This window comes from Lissotriton vulgaris, chromosome 8 (assembly GCF_964263255.1).
Source record: "Lissotriton vulgaris chromosome 8, aLisVul1.2, whole genome shotgun sequence".
In the NCBI taxonomy this organism is placed as follows: domain Eukaryota; kingdom Metazoa; phylum Chordata; class Amphibia; order Caudata; family Salamandridae; genus Lissotriton; species Lissotriton vulgaris.
The window spans coordinates 1,413,617,030-1,413,643,951 of record NC_141696.1 but is presented as its reverse complement, the minus strand read 5'-3'; the positions used below and the strand labels follow the sequence as shown (position 1 = coordinate 1,413,643,951).

The 26,922-nt window shown below is 43.5% G+C and overlaps 1 protein-coding gene across 3 annotated transcripts in view; it reads right to left on the bottom strand.

Moving 5' to 3' along the window:
• The window catches only part of IGSF5 (immunoglobulin superfamily member 5), a 533,998-nt gene that overhangs the window by 150,739 nt on the left and 356,337 nt on the right, over positions 1–26,922 (bottom strand). For all 3 annotated transcript variants that reach the window (XR_015299372.1, XM_086935430.1, XM_086935431.1), the window contains exon 7: positions 10,362–10,474. Coding sequence is in view for 2 of the 3 variants with exons in the window: in XM_086935430.1 (XP_086791556.1) it covers positions 10,362–10,474 (113 nt within the window). In the remaining variant the exon portion in view is untranslated. The remainder of the gene's footprint in view (positions 1–10,361; positions 10,475–26,922) is intronic.

Sequence of the window (26,922 nt, the reverse complement as noted above, 5' to 3'; positions counted from 1 at the left end):
TCCTGCCTGAAGTCTCAGGGATACAAGACTTCCCCACCAGCTCCCCTGAATTCCCTTGCTGAGGAATTCTGCCTTCACAGAGGTGCCTACTGTATTTTGGCCCCTCGGAGAAGACTGCGAGCTGCTGGGAGCTGGAAGCGCAACGCAACGAGGAGAAACGTGGCACAGCCGCAGCAGTTGCCCTCGCATCGTCAAAGAAGCGTGCCGCCACCGTACCTGTTTGCCGTTGCATCACCAACTAAGCGCGTTGCATCCCCGGAGAAGCGTGTCGCCGCCGCAGAGGTCGCCATCGCATTCACCTGAAAAGCGTGATGCCGGGCCTGTTGTGGCTCAGAAGTTACCGAGTCCGCCGCATGGCCTTCAGGCGTGCACGGATCACATCCACCGTTGTCGCATTCTATCAAGACGCCATTTTGTCGCATCGCACCGGATCGTCGCATCACCTCCCCCGAAGCAAGGAACCGACGCATCACCTTCCCTGCGACCCTTTTGTTTGTATTCCGTGATGCATCCAAGGTAATTTGAGAGTAAAGTGTCGCATTTATCATCTACATTGAAATAAGCTATTTCTACCATTTTAAAGTCAAATTTTGATTACAGTATTGTGGATTTTTGTCGTTTGGTCTTGTGTTAAGTCTAGTAAAGATTACTTATTTTTCTAAACTGGTGTGGTGTCAATTTGAAGTGTTTTCACTGTATTACTGTATGTGTTCACAAATGCTTTACACACTGCCTCTAAGATAGGCCTGTCTACTCATGCCAAGCTACCAAGGGGGTGAGCAGGAGTTATTTTAGAAGTGTAGCCCCTTAGCCTGACTAGAAGCAAAGGTCCCTATCTGGTCAAAGGTACCTACCTCTGCCAACTAGAGACCCCCAGTTCTAATATAATGCCTTCTGTTTGCTTTCATGCTTTAAGTTCTAGAGCTCTGAAATACAAACTTGGTTAACAAAATGAAAAAATGGTATATTTTTGTACCCCCTGCCTTTGCCCGTTTGCCGCCCCGCTCCCGCCTCCCAGCTGCTCCTCCCTCCCACTTCTCCTCCTATGGAGGTAGCGCGGCCGCCGCGCAGCGGACGCGTGCAGCGGGCGCAGTGGAGGCGCGCCAAAGGCACGCCAAAACAAGCCCGTCTGCGCCCGTCCGCGCCTGGACCGCGCCCAGCGCCAGAACCCCTGGCCCCAGCCGCTGCCAGGACACCCGACTGAGATACGACACCGCCACCCTCATCGCACTCAACACAGGACGACCTGCCGCCTGCCACCAAGCCAGCCCGAGGAACACCCAGAGACCCTTCACCTGCCAAGCATGCAAATTCACTTGCCTCCGAACCTGCACCCCGCCCACCGAACACAGCAACGACAACAACAACCACCTCAAGTGCATCCTCCTCAACACCCGCTCCGTCCACAAACATGCCGTCGAACTCTGGGAACTCCTTGAAACAACAGCACCAGACATCGCCTTCCTCACCGAAACCTGGATGAACGCCTCCTCGGCCCCCGACATCGCCATAGCCATCCCGTACGGCTATAAAATCACCCGGAAGGACCGCGTCAACCAAACCGGAGGAGGAATCGCCATCATCTACAGCAACACCCTCAGCGTCACGACCAACACCGAAGAAGCACTCACCGCCGCCGAACACCTACACTTCCAGATCCACACAAACCCCCAGACCACCCTCAGAGGAATGCTCATCTATAGACCCCCGCGCCCACGGACACAATTCAGCGAAACCATCGCCGACTTTATCAGCCTGCACGCCCTAGCCTCACCAGAGCACATCCTCCTAGGGGACCTTAACTTCCACCTGGAGAAAAACAACGACAACAACACCACCACCCTGCTCGACAACCTCGACAACCTCGGACTCAAGCAACTGGTGGACAGGCCCACCCACCTCGCTGGCCACACGCTCGACCCCATCTTCTCCGCCAGCAACCACGTGTCCTTCAGCCACTCCACCAGACTACACTGGACCGACCACAGCTGTATCCACTGCACCGTCATGAAGACCACAACATGCTACAAATCCCCTGTAGATGCTGGAACAAACTCACCACAGACCAGCTGACCACATCGCTGAGCCAGAACCCACCTGTCGACACCCCTGACGCCAACGAAGCAGCAGAAAATATCGCACAGTGGATCACCAACTGCGCTGATGACCTCGCTCCACCGAAGAAACCCTCAGACAAGACTAGCAACAGAAAAACCTCATGGTTCACAGACGCCCTCAAAATCGCAAAGAAATCATGCCGAACCCTCAAAAAAGCCTGGCGCCTCAAACGGACATCAGAAAACATGACAGCCCTCAAGAGCGCCACCCGCGAATACCAACAGATGATCCCCACCACCAAAAGGGCATCGTTCAAAGAGCGGCTTGACAACAACTCCCACAACAGCAAGGAACTCTTCAGCATCATCAAAGAGCTCTCCAACCCCAGCGCCAGCAACAACGACATCACACCGTCGCTAGACCTCTGCAACTCCCTCGCCGCATTCTTCCACCGCAAGATCACTGATATAACCGACAGCTTCGGACCCCAGACTCTGCCTCCAGCCACCAAACCAACGACCCCCACCACCAGCCTCAGCGCATGGACGCCCATCAGCACTGAAGCCACCACCGCGTCATGATCACCATCCACTCCGGCTCCCCCTCCGACCCATGCCCTCATCATATCTTCAATCAGAAAAAGGAGTGCCTCTCCACAACTCAGTAACACCCCTATTCATGGGCCATCGAAAACTCAAGATGTCGTTTCCAACAAGGTACTTTTATTTATACCATTCAATTAGACATTTATAATTAATTTGTCGAAAAACACATATTAAATGCAGACAAGACCTGTGTTAAGCATAAGTTCAAACCAAAATGAGACATTTGAATACACAACAGTGTAAGCACAATTTAACAAACACACTATACGTAAAAAACAATGTATGAAAAAAACAATGTATGAACAGACAGTGACATTTAAACATACATCACACTAAATGGTGAATATATTTTAGCATTTGATTGAAGCAAAGCAGAAAAATGGAGAAGGAAAGGAAGAAGTTGAAAGAAGAGACGCGAAAAATGAATTCGAGAATCTTATGACACCAGTGGTAGCTGGTGTGTGTATTGTCTTTTTTCACATTAGCCGACGCGTTTCGAATCCTGGAAATTACTATCCGGATTCTCTTCAGGGCATGGTTATTCAGTCTGTGGAGTTATCAAAAAGACAATGTATGAGTATCTTAAAGACGGGACAAAGTCTCCCTGTGTAGTGACACTAAGCATAAAAGGACCTACCGCTATTTGAATGAGGCTAAATCGTTGAACGTATGGCAGTGCAGATTGTAGAGGGGTCCAAGGAAATGGAACTACCTACAACAAAGTAAATTGACATTGTACCAATTGAAGCACTAATGAGTAGACTAGGAGCGCGATATGAATTGTTTATAGTTGGACATACCGTCATTAATTTGAAGATCGATGTTGGCGGTTGTCTCTAAGTTGAGTGCAGGTTCTTCGTCACACTTTAATGAGTGAACTGGCCTGTGGCGCTGTGGGCGAGAACAATGATGTGAGTCAAGGTTGGGGGAGTTCAAGAGGAAGTTGACTGTTGGACTGGTTTGCTGGAAACATACCTTTAGTTCAAAGTTGAGGCGGGGAAGTCCTAGTTGCTCGGAAGCATTGTTAGTCGTAACCGGCGTGTTAGGTTTCACACGGGGTCCGTTCCCGCTAAAGAAAAAGCGGAACAATTGTCAATGTATTTAGCGCGTTTAACCGCGACTGAAGCAGAGGGCAACGGCGGGTGCTGCAGAGGCGCCGCTTACCAAGGCACTGTGGGATTTGTTCGCTTATAAGAGAACCAGACAACAAGTCAATACACGCATTTGCCAACACCGTTCAAGGATCAAAAATAAAATCATGACTGCCCCCATGGTGGAACATTTTATAAATGCCAATCATGATGCCAATGACTTGAAATGGACGGTTCTACATACGTTACGTCCTTCACAGAGTAACGTTGATTTTGACAGAATGCTCCTCAAAATGGAAGCATATTTGATTTTGAAATTTAATAGCGTCCAGAAGGGCCTTAACAGCCTATCTGAAATTGCCAGACTTTGATCCCACAGTGCCTTGGTACCTTATGCCCGGATAGGTCGCGTCTCTGTGTGGTAAACTCGTCTTTCAGTAAGACAGTCTTCATTACCACAATGCTTAGACTAGCGCGAACTACGATTCCCACAAGGCTCAGCGCTATACCAAAGGCTTATTGCCATGACAACGATGATAGCATCCATCTTGTGGATTCACCAGAACGTAGGGAGCCAAGAACGAGATACACGAAGGTAAGCGGCGCCTCTGCAGCACCCGCCGTTGCCCTCTGCTTCAGTCGCGGTTAAACGCGCTAAATACATTGACAATTGTTCCGCTTTTTCTTTAGCGGGAACGGACCCCGTGTGAAACCTAACACGCCGGTTACGACTAACAATGCTTCCGAGCAACTAGGACTTCCCCGCCTCAACTTTGAACTAAAGGTATGTTTCCAGCAAACCAGTCCAACAGTCAACTTCCTCTTGAACTCCCCCAACCTTGACTCACATCATTGTTCTCGCCCACAGCGCCACAGGCCAGTTCACTCATTAAAGTGTGACGAAGAACCTGCACTCAACTTAGAGACAACCGCCAACATCGATCTTCAAATTAATGACGGTATGTCCAACTATAAACAATTCATATCGCGCTCCTAGTCTACTCATTAGTGCTTCAATTGGTACAATGTCAATTTACTTTGTTGTAGGTAGTTCCATTTCCTTGGACCCCTCTACAATCTGCACTGCCATACGTTCAACGATTTAGCCTCATTCAAATAGCGGTAGGTCCTTTTATGCTTAGTGTCACTACACAGGGAGACTTTGTCCCGTCTTTAAGATACTCATACATTGTCTTTTTGATAACTCCACAGACAGAATAACCATGCCCTGAAGAGAATCCGGATAGTAATTTCCAGGATTCGAAACGCGTCGGCTAATGTGAAAAAAGACAATACACACACCAGCTACCACTGGTGTCATAAGATTCTCGAATTCATTTTTCGCGTCTCTTCTTTCAACTTCTTCCTTTCCTTCTCCATTTTTCTGCTTTGCTTCAATCAAATGCTAAAATATATTCACCATTTAGTGTGATGTATGTTTAAATGTCACTGTCTGTTCCTACATTGTTTTTTTCATACATTGTTTTTTACGTATAGTGTGTTTGTTAAATTGTGCTTACACTGTTGTGTATTCAAATGTCTCATTTTGGTTTGAACTTATGCTTAACACAGGTCTTGTCTGCATTTAATATGTGTTTTTCGACAAATTAATTATAAATGTCTAATTGAATGGTATAAATAAAAGTACCTTGTTGGAAACGACATCTTGAGTTTTCGATGGCCCATGAATAGGGGTGTTACTGAGTTGTGGAGAGGCACTCCTTTTTCTGATTGTATTTACTAGGCCCAGCCTCCCCACTTGTCCACTAGGGCCAAGCTCCCCTTGTCCTCCTCATCATATCTTCAACAAAACCGACACCATCATCGCACCCCACCTCCCGATCATCATTAACAGCTCCTTTACATCATCCACCTTCCCTGGAGGCTGGAAACACGCTGAAATCAATGCCCTTCCGAAGAAACCAACAGCGGACCCCAAAGACCTCAAGAACTTTCGCCCCATCTCTCTTCTCCCCTTCCCAACTAAAGTCATCGAGAAGATCGTCAATACACAGCTGACTGCATTCCTCGAAGCAAACAACTCGCTCGACCCATCCCAGTCCGGATTCCGAGCCAACCACAGAACTGAGACCGCCCTCATCGTAGCCACCGATGACATCAGGACCCTGATGGACAACAGAGAGACAGCCGCTCTCATCCTCCTGGATCTCTCGGCAGCCTTTGATACTATCTGCCACCACACCCTAATTACCCGCCTCTACAACACTGGGATCCAAGGAAAGGCCCTGGACTGGATCACATTGTTCCTCTCCGACAGAACCCAGAGAGTCCGCCTCCCTCCCTTCCGCTCCGAGGCCACCAAGATCGTCTGCGATGTACCACAGGTCTCCTCCCTCAGCCCAACCCTCGTACGCAAACACAACATCAACTTCATCTCCTACGCCGACGACACCCAACTGGTACTCTCCCTCACCAAAGACCCTCCCACCGCCAAAGCCAACTTCCAGGATGGAATGAAAGATGTCGCAGACTGGATGAAGCACAGCCGTCTGAAGCTCAACTCAGACAAGATGGAGGTCCTCATCCTCGGACTATCCCCATCCACCTGGGACAACTCCTGGTGGCCCACGACACTGGGCACCGCACCGACACCAACGGACCACGCACGCAATCTGGGATTCATCCTGGACTCCTCCCTCACGATGACTGTGAGAAGTTGGCCTGATATATGATGTTTCCAATTCTGGAACCACCTTGTATCAGTCCAAACAATCCCTTATGGTGTCTGGTTGTAAGTCAACCTTATTAGACAAGCTATCTTAGCGTAGACTAAGCAGCCTTAAAGGCTTAACTCAAGAGGTTGTGTTAAGCAAGCTGTTTTACCAATCACAGTCCTGTAATATCAAATGAAAGGACACCACACAAGTATATATTATAAAAATATATGTATTTATTTCTAAATTATTCCCCAGTACTCTTTATGAGCAAAGGGGCACAAGCGTTAAATCAAAAGCACAGTATAACATACAAAGTTGCACAATTATGGATGAGGGCGGGTGGCCACTCAAACCATATATTAAAAAAGTGGTATAAGAGATACCAATCGAACAGTGGTTAGGCCTAGGGCCTAGGGAATCGCTGGGAGCAGTCGGGACAAGCAATGCTGAAGTCGGGAAAACCCCGCGGGATTCGGGTGCAGCACTTAAAGTGCGGCTTGCACCAATGCAATGTCAAAGGTGCGTAAAAGTTACACAAATAGAGTTTAAGGACACTTCCGCTGAACCTAGAGGAACCAAACTTTAGACACAGACCCTAGAGGTGTGTACCAGTGTGGGAACACTGGCGTTGCAATGTTACCTCACCCACAGGAAGCGGGTGCATAGGGTCGAAGTGGCGTCGGGTTTTGACACGCAGGCTCTTGGTGCTTGGAGCTGAAGATGCTGAAGGCGATGTGAAGGAGAAGTGTCCGGTGTGATCCAAGGGTTGATCAGAGTAGAAAAGTACCTGAAAGCAGAGGGGACAGAGTCTGGGTCACTCAGCAGTGACCAGGGTGGAACCAGGACGGAACGAGGCAATGTCGGGCGCAATCAGGTGGTTGTCGAGGAGCTTCTCTCCGCTGTCACGTGGGCTCTGGCCATCTGCGACGTCCAGGAGTGAGTCACGATCTGTCCTACGCAGGCTCTCGCCGTCGGCGCAGTCGGCTTCAAGATTGGAGCAAACAACACTTGGCAAGAGCAATCCACGCAGGACCAGAAGATTGCTTCCCAATCAGACCAGGAGGGTCGGAGCGGGTGTCCTTTTCAGAGGAGCTGGTGCAAGTCTCGAGCAACCAGAATGGCAAGTCGGTTTTAGGTTTTCGTCGGCACAGGGGCCACAAGCCAGCTGGCAAGTGACCGGGTCAATGCGTCGAGCCAAAGCAAGCAGAAGGGCCCCACGCAGCACTCGTCGAGTGTAGAGGGGTGAGCTTCGGTGCAAGAGTGGCTCAGGGTTGGGGCTTCTCAAACCCCGGTGTACAGCTTCGAGGGTCACTTGTGGGCTGCACGGTCAGCGTCTTGTGGTCTTTTCAAGATGGCGTGCCCCACGCTTCCGGTCGCCTCCACGGGTCTTAGCTCTGCAGGGACTATGGATCGCGCTGTAAGAAGGCAGGCAAGCTTGATCTCGTCGATCTCTGTCGCTCGAGTTCCGGCGGGAACTGCAACAAAGCAGACGTTGAGGTGCTGGATGGTGCCTGTTTGCACAGGGTGGTCACTCCTTGACCACAAGGGAGATTCTTCAGTCTTCTACGTTGAGTAGGATGTCGAAGGGTCCAGAGTTTCATTTCAAATGTTTCATCAGGATAATCTGAGTGCGTTGGCACTGCTCCCATTCTTATACCAATCTAGGGGGCTGGATTACCTGCTAGGTCCCCTCCTATAGGTGGGACCCAGGAAGGGGGTGGATACACCCCTTTCCTTTGATCCAGGCCACGCTGGGACAGGGGCTGGTGTGCCCCAGAACCGGTTTGGCCGGATTATGCAAGGGGCAGCCTTGTGCTCCCCAGGCAGTGTCTGGTTTCTTTCAAACCTCCCTGCTACAATCCACTATCTCCTGTCTGGGGTGGTGTGACACCTCCCTGTGACAGGAAACCCTTTGTCCAGGCCTCCTTGGCTGAGTTTCAGTCAGCTGCAGGAGGTCAGACTCGTGTCTGTGGCAGAAGCATGCATTTTGTCGATCTGAGGCTCTTTTTAAAATCAACCGCGTTTTAGCAAAGTAACATGTCGTCTCCCTCTAGAGGGGTGGAATGCTACCCCCGTCGCCAGGACTGGCGAGGGGGTAGTATTCCAAATCGTATGACACCTTACGCGACATGTTTTGATAAAGCCAAACCAAAGTTACCATATAACCGCGAGGATTATAAGGCACTTAATAGTATATGGTATGGCATTATCCCGGATCAGCTCAGGGACTTGTTCCCGACAGCTGCAGACAGGCTCAGCTCATGCCAGAGCTCCATCTCACATAAAACCAAGCACTCTGCCTCTAGGATTGTTAAGGCCTGCCATAGGAGTGACTGATAGGTATATATGTGTCCAGATAGGGTTAGATATAGGCATACTATATCTAAGCAAGGAGTGATTACACCACCTTGCCCCAGCTGAGTGATCAGCCAGTTGTGTCAATTTTAGATAGCCAGCCAGGGGTGGCAAAAGATATGCTGCAGCCCCTGGTAGGCCTTGGATGCACCTATGCCCTGGGCACCTATAGTGCACAGTACAGGGGCTGATAAGGTGACCCAAGCCAATCTAGTTATGCACCTAGGGTACATGGAATCCATTTTACAGAGAGAGCAGATAGCCTGGGGCCCTGATTAGCAGGGAGCCAGGCCAACTAAGTCGAAAACCAGCTAAACACAAGGCAAAAAAACTGGGGTAACCATAGTCAGGTAGCCACCTTCCTACAATGACCAAGCAAGTCAACGCAGTCTCGTCCTCATGCTTCATAACCCTGTGCATGCTCCGAAAGATCTTCCAGTGGATCCCCACTGAAACCAGAAAGACGGTCACTCAGGTCCTCGTCACCAGCCGACTGGACTACGGGAACGCCCTATACGCAGGAACCACAGCCCAACTTCAGAAACGGCTTCAGCGCATGCAGAACGCCGCCGCACGACTCATCCTCGACATCCCTCGACACAACCACATATTCACCCACCTGAAAAACCTGCACTGGCTCCCCGTCAGCAAGAGGATCACGTTCAGGCTGCTCACCCACGCACACAAAGCACTCCACGACATGGGCCCGAATACCTCAACAACCGCCTCTTGTTCTACACCCCCACCCGCCAGCTCCGCTCTACCAGCCTCGCCCTCGCCACCATCCCACGGATTCGCAGAGCCACCACCAGAGGAAGATCGTTCTCCTACCTGGCAGCCAAGACATGAAAGTCCCTCCCCGCACACCTACGACTGACCCAGGACAATCTCACCTTCAGGAGACACCTCAAGACCTGGTTATTCGAGCAGTAGCGGCACCCTCCCCCCCTCCCCTCAGCGCCTTGATACCCTCAAGGGTGAGTAGCGCGCTCTACAAATGTATTATTTGATTGATTGATATATAAACTGGCAAGAAAGACCCTTGGCCAAGTTTTACTGTTTTTTTAACCTTTAAATGACGGCAATCTGGCCTGACTATCCTTGGAAATTTAGTTGGGCATTCATAATTTGAACAATTGATATCCGCTGTGGTGCACTGGGATCTAAAATCAGCCCAGTAGTGCACAGAATGAGTATATTGAACCCCATTGTTTCCACTTGCAATTGGGGCAGAAAATTATATGCATGTCTATGTGAAAATTGTCTGTGTTCCTTCATGGCTGATTGCTAGGCTGGATAACCGATGATCCCACCACCCATCCATCCCTAAAAGCAGTTACCAAGTGCTCAGAGTACATGCTGTTCTCTCTGTGTCCCTTATCTGTGAGATCAATTTACATGAGGGGGACCTGAATCCGTGGTTTAGCACCTACAGTATAATCTGGCCAAAGGAGAATGGAGGTTGCTTTAAAGGTGAACTGGTGGTCCCACGTACAGAGTACTCCATGGAAAGAGAAATTATTAGCAATCATAGAAAGTACTTTCACACAATGAAAATGTCAGCGGATCCTTACTTGGTAAAGGTCTTCTAGTAGCTGGCTCCTCTTCATTATCTCCAAGGTCAGCTTTCATGGCGCTGTTCTTTGAAATCGTGCTGACATTGTTTGTTCTCTGAGCTGCCACCTTCCTACAAGGTAAAATTCACAGAAACTCCATCAGGAAAGAGAGCCAAGGAGACATGAAAGAAGGCATCACTGCACAAAGAGCCAGCACTGAAGAACATGGTCTGCACAATGTCATGGTCCAGAACTACCACTTTAGCTCCCATGTGCAGACACTTCTTGCTAGACAGCTGAACCACCGAGCAAGCATGTTGAGTAGCAAGGGTGTCATAACCTCTAAAGGGCCTACTACTCAGGCCCTGTACTTGGTGAGACAGTGTATTGTATGAAATAACCCCCACCAAATTACGAGATTTGTAGAAAGATATTGCTGATTTCCGAATGATCTTGTAAATACTTGGAATGTTTCCCCAGTAATTAGCAGGTTGACATGCCATTAATGTATCAAAAACTCATAATTGTGTGCAGTACTACTATTTACTGAACATATTGCAGTAAACTGGGCAGCTCATTATGAGGGCCTCACTGGTAATCTTCATTTCTCTTACTTCTCCTTCTATTATCAGGACCAACAGTATGAACATGAGTAAACCAATCTCCACCCAACCAAATGCAACTGTGAGGATTGAACAACTGAATATCAAAGCAAACAATATTGCTGCATATTAATATCGAGGGACAAATTAGCAAAAGGTAGGTGAATATGGGAAAGTATAGGTTTACTATTCCTAACTTCACATCTATGTTTTCATATGATATATGTACCACATTTGTGGAGTGAGGTACAGAAAATATACCTCATGCATGCCAACATTTTAGAACAGGAATGTGAGAGATTCTTGAAAGAATATCGAAGGATTGCATTTTCCCCATTGACATCTTTAAAACTGAGGCAATTTCAATTGGGAGACATCTAAAATAAAGCCCTTTTTGGCTTCAAAAATTGGTAGTCTCTCTTCTGAATCAGGTCTGTTGACATGTATTTTAGCTGTTATTTCGTCTTCCTCAGCTTGGGTACCCGCAAATGACCATGCCACACATGGAGCTTAGTATTACATGGCTTTATTCTTCTTGTGTAACTGCGAACTCAATATTCTAAATAAGCCTTCATTGTATTCTGCTCTAACACCTATGTCATAGCTCTACGGAGTCCATCAACCTTGTGTCCTTCAGTCTTTGGCTTTTGCTTACTTTTCACACTCATGACTGATTCTTTCTAGTCACCTCCGGCCTCCATGTCAGCAGCTTGTTTCTCGGCACACTCTTCAGTTCTGGCAGCCACTAACATTTGCTCCACACTAAGAGTTTCTCTCAGCATTCATTGTCTGATTGAATCTGACAAGCATCCATCAATAACTCAAAGATGTATAGCTTCTTCATCCTTAACTTAATTGAACTTACAGTGTTTGATGAGTGTTTTGAGTCTTTCCTCAAATTCATTGATGGTTTTCACCAACTTTCTGTTGTTCTTGACTGAAAATTTATATTTTGTAATCTACAGTGGGCATTGGATTGAACTTGCAATTCAAAGTTTTTTCTGATGGTATGTGATCTCTTCGTAAGTTTCTGGTGTTTTCCTTGTGACTTCTTTTACACCATCATCAGCAAGGTTTTTGAGGAATTTGATAACTCTTTTTATCAATCTCTTCAAGTGAATCAATGAAAACTTCAAACATCTCTAGCTATACAATCTATCTATTGACAATGTTTTGCTTTTTGGTGGTATCAAAAGGTGGCGGTGGTTTCAGAAATGCAGAAGTTTTGTAGACCAGCACAAAATGTAATAAGACCACTGTTGGATCATGGTGACATTGGGCCCGATTCACAGAAGGAACTTACTACTTTTGGCATTCACAGAATGCACTTACTACTTTTGGTATTCACAGAATGCACTTACTACTTTTGGTATTCACAGAATGAACTTACTCATTTCGGTATTCACAGAAGTTAGGACTACTAACTTTAGGACTCCTAAATGCCTTCTGTGAATACCGAAAGTCTTAAAATTACGATTTTTCTCAAATTAGTAGTAGTAAAGTTAGGACTACTAACTTTAGGACGCCTAAATGCCTTCTGTGAATACCGAAAGTCTTAAAATTACGATTTTTCTCAATTTAGTAGTAGTAAAGTTAGGATAATTAACTTTACTACTACTAAATTGAGAAAAATCCTAATTTTAAGACTTTCGGTATTCACAGAAGGCATTTAGGAGTCCTAAAGTTAGGAGTCCTAACTTTACTACTACTAAATTGAGAAAAATCCTAATTTTAAGACTTTCGGTATTCACGGAAGGCATTTAAGAGTCCTAAAGTTAGTAGTCCTAACTTCTGTGAATACCGAAATGAGTAAATTCATTCTGTGAATACCAAAAGTAGTAAGTGCATTCTGTGAATGCCAAAAGTAGTAAGTTCATTCTGTGAATCGGGCCCTTGGTGTAGGCAACTCATCTGTGAGTTCTTGCGACGTGCTGACCTCAGGATCATCTTTATTACTAACGGTAAATGTGACTTTCTTTGCTGCCATCTGTAAAAAATTTCACTATTCTGAGAGTCGTTCTCAGCTCTTTATTCTTTGAAGACCTGTGAAGTTTTTCTGGGACCCACTCAATAGTTTAGGTGACTGGCCACTACGGATGTAGATGGCTCTGTAAGCACTAATGTTGGTATGTCTCCTTGTGCCATTTCACTGCTTGCAGCAGTATGATGACTCTCTATAGGTTTGGCAAGTCAATTATTTTTTTCTCAATATCGATTTGCAATTTCTGACACCTAGCCAGTCTCTGCCATGCAACTCTTCTGTTTACGGTGATATTTAGCAATTTCCAATTATCAATGACTGCTCTTTGAAAACCTGGTTGTATCCGCCTTCATCATAGACACTCTGTATAAAGTATGGCTTTATCTTACATGGCAGTGAAATTCTTTTATGTATTGCCTGACCAGCAGGTTCTCAAGCAACCACGTGTATGTTCTCTGCATTGCTTTTGTTAACTTCAGCTGCTGCATAGTGGCTGGAGCTTTGCTTTCACTCCACATGTACTTCAACCACAGCACACGTGGCATGCACAAGATATGGAGGTTAGTATTACAAGTCTTTATTCTGTGTGTAACTGCGAACTCAACAGGGCTGGACTGGCTACCGGCCAGTCCAGCCCTGGGAGCCGGGGGCTAATTTCACTGCGGTGGGGGCTGAATTCGTTGATTGGGACCTGCGTGTACTTCAAAATAAACAAAGCTAAATGATTTATTTTCAGCACACGCAGGACCCATCAACGAAATCAACCCCCAGCTCGGCAGCACACCAAAACGCCCGGTAGCCAGTCCAGCCCTGGAACTCAACATTCTAAATCAGCCTTCATTGCACTCCTCTCTAACACCTACGTCATAGCTCTACGGAGTCCATCAGGAGCCATACGGATTCCGTCATTGTTAACTCACAAGAAACTTTACCTAGCTCTATTTTCTTTTCGATATTCTGTCCTCTATATGCTAGCTCATCAGTATTGTTGATTCGATATTTAGGGGCACACCCACTGGAAGGGGAGCCCACGAGCTTCATTTAGTAAGGACTGGAGCAGGAAGGGTACTCTGAATGATGAGATTATCAGAAGTAATTGGCATATTACGCCACTGGCCAGGAACAACGACGGATGTAAAGCAAGGAAGGAAAAAAAGGCTCGTCTGATCCTAGTTAAATAGTGAAAGTGAGACAAAGTGGTGTTGCACTGCCCGGGCCCCTCATGTCTAGCACCATTGCACTTGCTGCACTATTGATAGCTACACCCTTAGAACAAGCAACTTAAAGCTTCTCTCAGCCATTGAGTAAGACAGATGGTAACTCCACACTTCCTTCTTACTAACGGTTTCTGGACCATTGCAAAATAATTCACATTAAGCACGTGTAAGGCCCCGTTTTCATCAGCTGCTCTGCTCAGCTGGAGTGAGGCTCCCAGTGGGGCAGCAAAACATTTTCCACAAGGGGTACCAAAACCGGATTAGTAAAAGCTTGCAGTAAAACTGCATACATCCCTGAGAGTCCAAGAGGCCAATATCTACACATCAAATGCACTCTTATCAAAACAAAAATCAGGAGGGAGAGAGCGAGTTTGTGAGAGTGTGTGGGTGGGGGGGAGGGGTAGTGAATATGTCTGTCACCAATTGCTCCCCTTATGAGTGTCCGTTAAATTCCGGTATGACTGGAATTTTAAATTTTGTGGCTAAACCCGCACCCCTAAATTTTCCTCAGGTAGATTCTGCGGGTCAAACCTGCTGGAATTTACTGAGGGGGAAAATGCAGGGAACATGGCAGAACATGTGCAATTTGGTGCAGTAAACACAAAATCTGCATGTTTGCCACATTTTACAGTGAAAATCGTATAATAGGGGGTATCTGTCACACTTGTTAAATTCTGATCCCCAGGACATCCGATTATAAAAGATGTGATAATGAACACATTTGGTGCTACTTGTAATGAGGGCCTAAATGTTGTAGCATAAATGAACTGGCTTGAAGTTACAGTCCCACTTTGTATACTTCTCACTGCATTCCTAAATTTTAATTCCTAAAACCTAAATTAACGTGATCGTAGTCAGCATGCTGACTGATTGACTTGAACGCTGTTTTGAAATATGCAATGTTTTGTGGATTACAAGTTAGAATCCCAATTCACAAATTTTAATCCTGACAATGCTGACAAACTTCCACCCTTCAAAGGAAAGTAAACTGGGTTTTATCAATAAGGATAACAGTAAAATGTTTTACCACGTCTAGAAATGCCAGAAGTGTGCTACGAAGCACCATATAAAATGGGTTGTATGACGGAACCCCGCATGCATTTACCCTGCATGCCTTTAGAACGTAAGTCACTACTCCGGCTGTGACATTACCATGCATTACTTTACCACGCATGTCATTACAATGATTTCCTTTAGGGGTGCAGGGCTTTAGAATAGTATAAATTACTATTTCAACTCCAGTCTACGCAACACTAGGGAAGGTGTGGGACTTACAAATCCAACACCAGTCCAACAACGCGCCCCCTACAGCAAGTTGTTGTAAGGACTTGCATGGTAAAGTATCACATGGTAATTTCTCAGTCAGGGTAGTGACTGCTTTGTAAAGGCTAGTCGGTGTTGTGACTGCGGGGTAAAGGATGTTTTCCTTAAAAAAGTGTTTTTAATAGCAGTAGTGCTGGATCCATTTTTGGTGTGGGGGTGCTGCCATCAGTGTCCCAACATTTAAGTCATAGGTATTGAGTAAAATCCAAAATTCGCACAAAGAACTAGTGTAGCAAATGAGCCACATCCATTCAGCAGCAGTGGTAAGTGTGTTGTGTGTAGCTGGTGGTGCTTTTTGGTGCAGGCTGTACTAAATATAATACTTAAGCATGATGTGGAAGTTCACTGTCATTTATGGACAACACATTTTCCATTGAAGCAGCCACAGAATTCTCACTGACAAGTAGTTTTACTAATAAAATTATACTGTGCACAAACAACAATGTGCAGAAATGGGGTATAAGCAAATATCTATCATTTGAACATCACAAAGTAATGTGCCGTGATTTGTTATGATTTATTAAAAGTGTTGTTTCCATCACACTTCAGAGTTACCAAAAAATGCTCTTTGTTTGTGCTTTTCTAACTCCTGTTATATTTTGAAATATTTGTACATTTCATTTACTGGTATTTAAATACTGGCGTGCGTTAGAAAAAAACGGACATTCTCTTGCTTTTCCTTTCACACTCCCTCTACCCCCAACAAGATTGTAAGAGAGTTCACTTTACAAAATCCTCTAACATTGCAGTCAGAGTAAGAAGTTAAACACAAATCTTCATGTTAAAAACATAAGAAACAATTTGGCAGAAGACATAGCCTGACATTTAACTTCTGTCTTTGAACACAGCAAATGTGACAAAGTAAAAACTAAATTTAAATTGATCTTAATTGCTCATTCTCCTTATAAACTCCAGCATGTTGATTTTGATGGTGCTACACCACCCCTCACCACTTCTTCCAGCTACTGTGTTTAATAGAGGTTATCTTCCTGAAGGCATGTGCAACCAAAGGCTCTTTAAGGGACCACATGTAGTTATAGAATGCCATATATTTGCCTCTGCTGCAGCATCGGTTCAATAAAACCAGGTGTTTATAGTCGTCATTATCAATTAAAATCTTGGCTGATTTCAATGAGATGTTTTCTAATATGAGATCCTATTCCTGCGAACAACTTAGGCCCCCATGGCATTTCTATTTTGTGTATTCAGCAGGGGGTGGGGTTGGGTGTTATCAATGTATACATCTTGTGCATTTATTTATTCATTTATTTATTTACATGTTAGCAGTTTCCTACAATGTGGTCTAGAACCCAGAGAGTATTACTTAAGGTCAAGATTTCAGTTACAAGAGAGAATATAAATCAAAAAGAAAAACAATTAAAGCAAGCATGTGGAGGACACAATATCACAGTGAAGCGAGTTAATGCTCATTTGAGTGGGTTATTGGCACAATACAGATACATAACTGGAAAATAGGGTGACGTATTGTAAATGTTAAACAAAACAGTGTGTAAAATCATTTATATCAATCTTAATTATGTAATGCAGACTCTCCAGTATCGATGGTGCTTAGCATTCATATGGGACCCCTATGTCCAAGGTTGTTGCTGGCCACCTGGATATGTCCTGTTTCTAAGTTAGATATTCCTGGGAGCCAAAATGAGGAGCTTTTGGATACTACAGCTAGATTAAAGATATGTTTTGCCTTAATGCGGAGTCAATTCAGTGTGATTAAGGATGGTGGCATAAAAAAAACTGAGGGGGATCTCCTGCAAAGTGCATAGAGGTGATCACCACATTCCAAGCCCATTGAGGAGCTCCCAGGCCAGGGGCCATCCACCTGTGCATAGTGCCAGAGGGGCCCCTCCTGGAGCTTGGGGGCGACCCCCTCACTACGGGGGCTGCAGGGGCTATTGTTACACCACTGACTTTCTTGTGACTGCCCGTTGTAATGCTCCTTTAGAGGGGCTAAGTGTCATTTTGAAATTCCTACTAGTAGTGAGTTCCATAATCCAGCATTAATAGGACAATGGCTTGAAGCACTTGTTTAACATTGATTTCTTAGGACGGAGGGTTAATACCAGTAGGAGTGCTGCAATTCTACAAGTTCTGAAAAACCCATTACCAACAGCAAACAGATTGCCTTTACCAACGCTTTTAAAAAGGATGACTGCAATTTGGAACCTCACTGAGTTCTCTCAAAGCTGAATGCGAGATTAATATGGCGACAGTAGACAAGCACATCTGCTATTCTGTGCCCAACCTTCAGTGCTATTCCTTTGAAAGCAAACTAGTTTTTTGGAGCGGCACAGATGCCCAGGAGGAGGGACTATTTCACTGGAAAAAGATTCAATAAGTGCAGCGTGCAATGACTAGACTAATAAATGTTGTTAGACCTGTTAGCATTAAGGTGGACTTCCCACCAACATTTTCACCTACCACCTCCACGTTTCTGACCTTGTTTTTGCGACTCAGTGCTCTTTACCACTCCTAACCAGTTCTAAAGTGCTTGTGCTCTCTCTCCTAAACATGGTAATATATCTTATCCGCAATTGATATATTTAATTTACTTATATTCCCCCAGTAAAGTGCTCTACATGTGCCCCTGGCCTATAAATTAAATGTTACCAGTGGACCTCCAGCACTTGTAAATGTGTGGGACTTGTAAAGCGCACTGTTGCCCGGGAGCGTCCAGGTGCTGAAGACCACTGGGGGACCCGTCCTGGCTTTCCCTGTGAGATGGTCCCTTCTGGGTATCTCCAAGGTGAAACCAGGCATCCCCGGCGTCTGTGGGGGGCTGTTGTAGAGATGAGGCAAGCTTAATGCCCAGAGTTGCAGAGTGTGATCCCTGGTTAGAGTAGGCACCGAGGCGAGAATTATCGAGTCCGTTGACCCTGGTCCACAACCCTGCCGCGTCAGGAATTGAACCCTGGTCCCGGGCCGTTCTCTGCTTCCGGGTCTGCCGCCTCTAACCAGTGAGCCACACCACTACACTTACTGTGGTGTCCACTTAGTAGCCCCTTAACCATGGCTCAGGCCTGCCAATGCAAAGCAAGTGTGTGCAGTTTAAACTGCCATGTTGGCCTGTCAGTTTAAACCTTTTGTCAGGACCATAACTTCCCTTTTTATACATATAAGTTACCCGTAAGATGGGCCCTGGACAACCCTGAGGGCAGGGTGCAGTGTAAGTAAAAGGCAGGACATATACTTTGAAACTTTACATGTCTTGGTAGTGAAAAACTCCAAAGTCATTTTCACTACAGCAAGACTAATCTCTCCCATACGATAACATTTGGACGACTTTATTACAACTTATAAGTGTAATTCCCAATCGTGGAGAGATGGACATTGTAGGCTTGGTGTCTCTGGAATCACATTTAAAATCCAAAGGTATGGTAAAGTCAGATTGTAAATTGCAATTCGGAAAATGTCACCTTCAGGAAGTTACTTAAACAAAGAGAATCCACACAGGGATGTTACTGGAGTGGTCCCTACAATGGTGGGGAGCACACAGTGTTCTTTAAATACCCCTCACACACCAAAAGGACCCTTGGTGTCATGCTTCATCATTGGGGTCTTCGCACCCCTCTACGTGATGCGGGGTGCTACTAACCGACGGAATACGTGGGAGCACGAAGGTTTTGACTTATGTGTGGTGTGAGGAGGGGTTATGTCATTAAGTGAGTGGTGGGTTCGAAAAAGTGTGGGTAGTGAAAAAATAAACAGGGCCTGGCATGTGAGGTCTAAAACATTTTAATGGGCCTCCGTGCTGGCACTATTAAAAAGGGGGTGTCGAGGTGTATTTGTATGTTAATGTACAGCACCTCATGAGTGCGTCAACATGTTTCAAAGCTGGGCTTCTTCTTCAGGACGGGGTTGCACAGATCCCCACTTTACTCACGTCAAGATGTCCCTTAACATCACTGTTAAACTTAATTAAGTTTAATTCAGCTATTCGAGACTAATATGTGCCTAATTTGTATTTCATAGATATCTGCAATGTATACCTGTAACGAAAGGGAAAGAAAACAAAAAAGAAAAAATGGCATTATAGTTGTGAAATACCCAAATGCTGGTACAGTGACCTAGAAAAATCTGAGGGCAACACTACCTAGACATAATATGTCATCCTATTCCTGTGAGGTGTCCTGAAAAGGAAAAAGACAGACACAAGACATACACACATATAACAAAAAACACATGCTCTATTGAGATATTTGTTGGGATGATATGATGCTCAAGGATTTTAAAAGAGACACTATAGTAGTATACTGAAGTATAAAAGAAGTTGGTGCATACTTGCTGCCAAACAAATTGTTAGCACCATGAGCCTCCAAGACGGTAAGGGTGTGGTGCTTAAATAGCAACCTGAAATAGGGCAGAAAAAAGTAAAAACAAAAATAAAAAACTTTGTCAAAATCCAGTTTGTCTTCGTATCACTTACTTAGTCACGTTGTTACTGTAACACTTAGATCTGCCTCGGCTGTGCCATACTCACAAACAGCAGGAGAATCCCTGTCCTTAACTGCCCCTTACTGCGGCTCCGTCAATACTGTGAGCAGCTCAGAAGTTGGGTTTAAGTACCCTTCAATTATCGTAGGTGCGGAAAAACCGGAAAGGACGAGGGTCTTTTGAGGTAATTCCGGTTTTAGTAATCGTCAACTCAAATTGACTCAAAACACCTGTGTAGGTACAGGGAACACTGCGTGCATCAGTGCGGCGAGTGGAGAGGGAGGTATCTCGTTGCCGCAAATGCGGAAACTGAACCTCTAATCTGACCTATAAATCCTTCATAGTAGAGTTAAGCTGAGACTTACACAGAGATGCAACAATAATAGAAGATATTCACATATATATCATACTCTTTAGTTGATCATTTATTTTCATTTTCATAATTTAAGATTGAAAAAACATTTTGTAGCATTTTTTAGTATTTTTTAACACAGAACAAAAAAAGTGAGACAGTACTAGAAAAATAATGTTTTGCAGTAAAAGACTTATTATAAACCCCACATAAAAGCTAAACAGTGCTGTCAATCTCTCTGTCACTCAATCTACATCATTCATACATATTACACACATACTCATACTAATAGCAAAATACAATAAAATACAACAAAAGACGTCAATACATCTGAGTATCCCACATGCTCTATTGTAATTGGATTTCCATATTTTTCTGCACTTGATGAGTTCAATTTCTATGTTACTTCTTCTTTTATTTCTTGTTCCTTCTATGTTTCTTTATGCAAGGGTCCCAGATGTATAGGGCCTACGTACGTTTCGGTGAACTATTTAGTTTGCATCACCTTCATCAGGGCCAGACAAATACATACACATACATATTACCTACTGGCGGTCGCCAGTAGGTATATATAGTTAGGATTTTTTCTCTATGGGATTTTTGAAAATTCTATGTCTAATAACTTTGGCGTTTGTGGACGGAATTGGCTGAAATTTTCAGTAAAATTGAACATTTTGTTTCTGAGCAGCCCCTGACAATTTGGGGGGGTTTCATTAAGGGGGGGCCGAGAAAAAAGGGGGGTCCCAAAACGCGTTTTTCCAATGTTAATTTCCATAGGGCGGTTGGCCTCACTTTTAGCTCGAACGGCTGAATGGATTTGCACGAAACTTGGCAAAATTGTAGGGACTGTTAGCCCGATGTGCCTTTGCTAGGTCTCAATATATGTGCTCCAGTGGATTTTGAGTAATTTAGGTTCAAAAAAAGATATATATCTGGGCGCAGCCTAACCACACATCTGATCTGATTGGCTGTCAGCACTTCATCCAAGAAGTGTTGGCAGCCATCTTGGGACCAATATACATGATAGCACCTCATTAAAAAGCATTGTAGTTAATAGAGGGTTTTAGGACTTTAGTTACATTATAAATCATTTGTTGATGGTACCATACTCGTTTTAGGAATTGTGGTGGGTTCTAAGGTGATTTTACCATGTGAAAAAACCTTCTGCTGTGATATCATGAATATTGTTTGAAAGAAAACTAATATCTCATGATTTTCCCACAGTGGTTTGGAAGGGGATCTATAAGCTAAACTGAAAGCATATTTTCTTTAAATTCACATTATCTCTCTCAGTCATGTGAAAATGAAGTCTGACATTCTCAGTAAAACCTGTACATCCAACAAGGACAGAGACTGTCAGTTGATTCCTTTGTGCTCTACTGCAGCCTCCTAAAGTGTTCTAAAGAACAACTAGAGCGCTAACAGTCCTACGTATTACAAAGGTATAGCACACCTGGAGCCATCGTGATGGGAATAAAGTGGTAACTCTTAAAACATTTCATTTAAAAAGGAACAAAATGAGGGGGTATATTATGCAATAGAAGGTATTATTAGTGCTGCAGAAAGAAAAATTAGGGCACATTTTGAGTGACTTTTCAAATCCTCTTCTATTTCATTAAAAAATTCTGACATGCAGTCTCCCAAAATGGCCACCAGAGACAAAAGAGCCCAAATGTAGCCCAAATATCACCCAGATGTAGCCCAAGTATAGCCCAATGACAGAATGTCCCAGAGTGTTCTAAAGAACAACTAGAGCGCTAACAGTCCTACTTATTACAAAGGTATGGCACACCTGAAGCCATCTTGATTGGAATAAAGTGGTAACTCTTAAAACATTTAATTTAAAAAGGAACAAAATGAGGGGGTATATTTTGCCATATGAATTATGATTAATGCTGCAGAAAGAAAAATTAGGGCACATTTTGAGTGACTTCTCAAACCCTCTTCAATTTCATTAAAAAATTCTGACATACAGTCTCCCAAGATGGCCACCAGAGACAAAAGAGCCTAAATGTAGCCCAAATATCACCCAGATGTACCCCAAGTATAGCCCAATGACAGAATGTCCCAGAGTGTTCTAAAGAACAACTAGAGCGCTAACAGTCTTACTTATGACAAAAGTATGGCACACCAGAAGCCATCTTGATTGGAATGAAGTGGTAAGTCTGAAAACACTCAATTTGAAAAGGAACAACATGAGGGGGTTAATTTTGCCATAGAAAGTATGATTAGTGCTTCAGAAAGAAAAATTAGGGATCATTTTGAGTGACTTCTCAAATCCTCTTCTATTTCATTAAAAAAATTCTGACATGCAGACTGAAACATGCACTTTGAATACCAGCAGCAGACGTCCCTGGTGAGCAGTAGCTTTACTACAGTGATCTAATGTGCAACTAGAGTGCTAACATTCAGAATTTATGGCAAATGTGTGACATATCTGAATGCCTTCTTGATGGAACCAAAGTAAACAAGCATTGAAAATGCAATAGATCTCGCCCTCGTTTAAGTTAAAGCCATTCTGTTTGTAATGAGGTGGCTTTTTAGCTTTGCTTTTATTAGTGTTTTTTCAACTTTCATGTAAATAACATGCATCTTTATGCATATAAGTATATGTATGCATGCATTTATGTTTGTATTTATATAGATATACAGATGATATATGTTTATATATGTATGTATATATATATATTCACTGAAAAAACCATAGGTTATAGACCATATATAGTTAGGAATTAGCATTTACAAAACCTTGAAAATTCACTGAAAAAACCATAGGTTATAGACCATATATAGTTAGGAATTAGCATTTACAAAACCTTGAAAATTCACTGAAAAAACCATAGGTTAAAGACCATATATAGTTAGGAATTCACATTTACAAAACCTTATTTTACTCACACAAAACCATTGAAATTCCATATATAGTTAGTTGCACTAACTATATATCGCGCACCCGCAATCCACTGCTGATGATGTCACATATTACATCATTCATGATATGGTCAGTGACATCACTGATGACATCACTGATGACATCTCAAATGACATCACTGATGACATCACTGATGACAACATCCAGTGACTGTATGTTTCTGTAAAGTTAAAATATGTCTTACATATTGAAGAATGAGTGGATGTATAAGTGTCTGGATGAAGGATTTAGTAGGTGCATGACTGACTGTATGAGGGAGTGATTAAATGTGTCTCACTGAGTGCATGGGTTAGTGACTAAACTGTCTTAATTTGTGCATCATTATGTCTGTTGTTCTGTAAACTGTTGCATGTGTTGATAAGTAGCTATATGAGTAACTATATGGGTTATTGATTGGTTGCCCAAGTATTTGTATGGGAGACTGAGTGTGTGTGTGGGTGGCTGGGAGGTGTATGACTCTGTGCATAGATGTGTGAGCAGTTGATTCACTAGATGTATGGTTTCAAAAGTGCATGTGGAAACAGCTGTATGGGCGGTTGACTGTGTGCATGAGTGTATTGGTGAGTGAATGGATATCTCAGTGCTACATGTCAAAGTAAGTACATATGTAAAACACAGTACATGTGAGAGTTGACATATATAAATAACTGTGCATAAGAGCCAGTGAATGTGTGAGTGGCTGTATGGATCATTGTGAACTTGTATCAGGGATTGTATAAGAGAGTAAATATGTGTTAGTATATGTTTGAATAAGTAAAGTTTGTATAACTGTATAGTTGAGGAAATGGAGGTGTGATTGATTCTTTGCATGACTGACTAGGTGTGTGAGTAACTCCATGGATGAGTGACAGTCTGTGAGTGTCTGTTTACACTGATTGTATTTAAGGTTATATTAGAGTCTGAAGAGGTTCATCGTATTATCACATGAATGATATCATCAGTGATGTGATCAGTAATGTCATCAGTGATGTCATCAGTGATGTCATTTGAGATGTCATCAGTGATGTCATTTGAGATGTCTTCAGTGATGTCATCAGTGATGTCACTGACCATGTCATGAATGATGTAATATGTGACATCATCAGCAGTGGATTGCGGGTGCGCGATATATAGTTAGTGCAACTAACTATATATGGAATTTCAATGGTTTTGTGTGAGTAAAATAAGGTTTTGTAAATGCGAATTCCTAACTATATATGGTCTATAACCTATGGTTTTTTCAGTGAATATATATATATATTAAAATGAGGGGGTTCTTCACATCTGAAATAAGAAATGTAATATGCTGCATATTAGTTTGACAGTATAACGTTGCATCCTGTTTCCAAAAGCCAGTTTATATGCTTCTATTTATTTATAAAGTGCTGTTTGTGATACTAGGCCCACCTAGTAATGCCTGTTTCAAGAAAAATTGCTGCAGTGACCAAAGAGGTAAAAGGACAAAAAGTTCCTAGCTTGTGGCGAAGTTAGAGAGATAGGGTGGACGAAAAGCAAGTAGTTAGTGAGAAGATTGAAGGATGGATAGGAACAGCTAAAGGGTTATCTCCACAGTGAGTCTAAGTTCAAAAAGATGCACTCGTGTCAAAGCCACCACCTAGTAGGGTTATGCTTCCATTTACCTACTTGTAGAGTAAAAGAACCGCTTTGCAAGATGCAGTTTGCAGAAGTTGCGTTAGATTTGTCTATTACACTAGAACAAGGGAGAAAATATTCACAAAAATTATACTCTAGGTTATAATTGTCATTACCTGGAAAACTTCTTTTTTAGAAGTAGGGGGGGGGGAAATTTCTACATTTTAGCCGTATTAGACACACGTGCAATGTCTATTTGAGAAGATGCAATGGTCTATTCAGGTACTAGAAGAGAGCTGACTCTTTTATCACACTTCTCTATTGAGGACTGAGTCCTAAAGGGAAGACAAATATGTCCACTATGAAAATTGCTATGTTTGCTGGATACTTATTATGGTATCAAAAAGTCTGACCCATAAGGTCATACTGAGGTGGAAAAGCCATCTTACCTTAGAGCACTACACACCAGTATTTGAAGCTTAATATCTATCTTCTTTGAGTGTTTGTGAAACTGGATACAGCTCTACCTAGATTATGTTGCCCTTTTTGAGAAAGACCAAAGAAGATTTTCTGTGATATTGCCTAGGGGGCCGCATATGTAGCTAGATGTGCAAACAACATGTAAAGTACTCGCGTTGTGACAGTTTTAATAAATTTAAGCTGTTGGCAAAAACCACGAGCATACCAAATATGCAGCTCGTTAACTATGTAATGAGGGTAGCTACCCCAATGTTGGTCTAAAATAGGACTGTAGATTTAAACACAAAGCTCTGTAAAGTTTACTTTTTGTTGCGGCTAGAGATTACTGCAAAAGACGTTACTTAGGTGCTATGCACTATGTGCACATGACCCACGCTTAAGCTCAAGGTTCTGATGAACACATGGGGCTGTTTTTATTGATGGAAAAATACACATTTAGGACATGGCAAACTTAATGCTGCATTTGTTTGTAATTGAAAAATGACATCTGAGCGATCTCCTGAAGGGCTTTACGTAACAGCAAACACACTAATTGTATGCTCTATGGCTGTATATAATAAAGAGACTCCGGACATACTTAACTGTCAGGATATCGTCTACAGATAATAGCTACTGACCCCTTGTCCTACTAGTGTCTAAGTTATAGTTTACGTTAAGCGCATTTGCTGGCATGTATTCTATATTACCGCTAAAATTGTCGCCTCTAACGATAAACATAACGGTCAGATAACGGGTATGCTCACCTCTAATCAGCGCACTTGCTTGCATGTATTCTATATTAACGCTAGGATCGTCGCCTCCAACGATAAACATGACGGTCAGATACGGGTATGCTCACTTCTAATCAGACGTACCTGTGCCATATTGATGATAGCTACTATGTTCTAATATAGTATTTTTGCCGTGGGTTTCCTATACAAGCTTACTGTGAGTTCTCCCTCTGTGTTCTGTATCCAGATATCAAGAAATTCCACTTGTTTTGGGGAACAATTACTGGTAAATTTGAGATTCGGATCGGCTAGATTTAGCCATTCCATATATTCTTTGAGTGCTGATTCTGTCCCTGACCATATAAAAAATACATCGTCTATAAATCTATGCCAGCTGGTAATGTTCTCATAAAAAGGGGCTAGTTTGTTGAAGATATGTTTTATTTCGAATTCCCCCATGTTGATATTAGCAATGCTGGGGGCACAAGACGCCCCCATGCTTACTCCTTTAATTTGCTGGTAAAGATCTTGTTGGTATTCAAAGAAGTTGTTATGTAGGACAATCTCTAGGCACTCTAAAAGGAAACTGTCAGGTCTATGCCCCGGTGTCCTTGCTAGGAGTGCTGCCACCGCATCCATAGCTCGGTCCTGGGGGATATTAGTGTAAAGTGATTCTATATCACACGTCACTAGTAGTTGTGATGTTTCATTAAAAGCTGTATGTTCCAAGACTTTTTGATACCATAATAAGTGTCCAGCAAACATAGCAATTTTCATAGTGGACATATTTGTCTTCCCTTTAGGACTCAGTCCTCAATAGAGAAGTGTGATAAAAGAGTCAGCTCTCTTCTAGTACCTGAATAGACCATTGCATCCTCTCAAATAGACACTGCACGTGTGTCTAAAACGGCTAAAAGGTAGAAATCCCCCCCCTACTTCTAAAAAAGAAGTTTTCCAG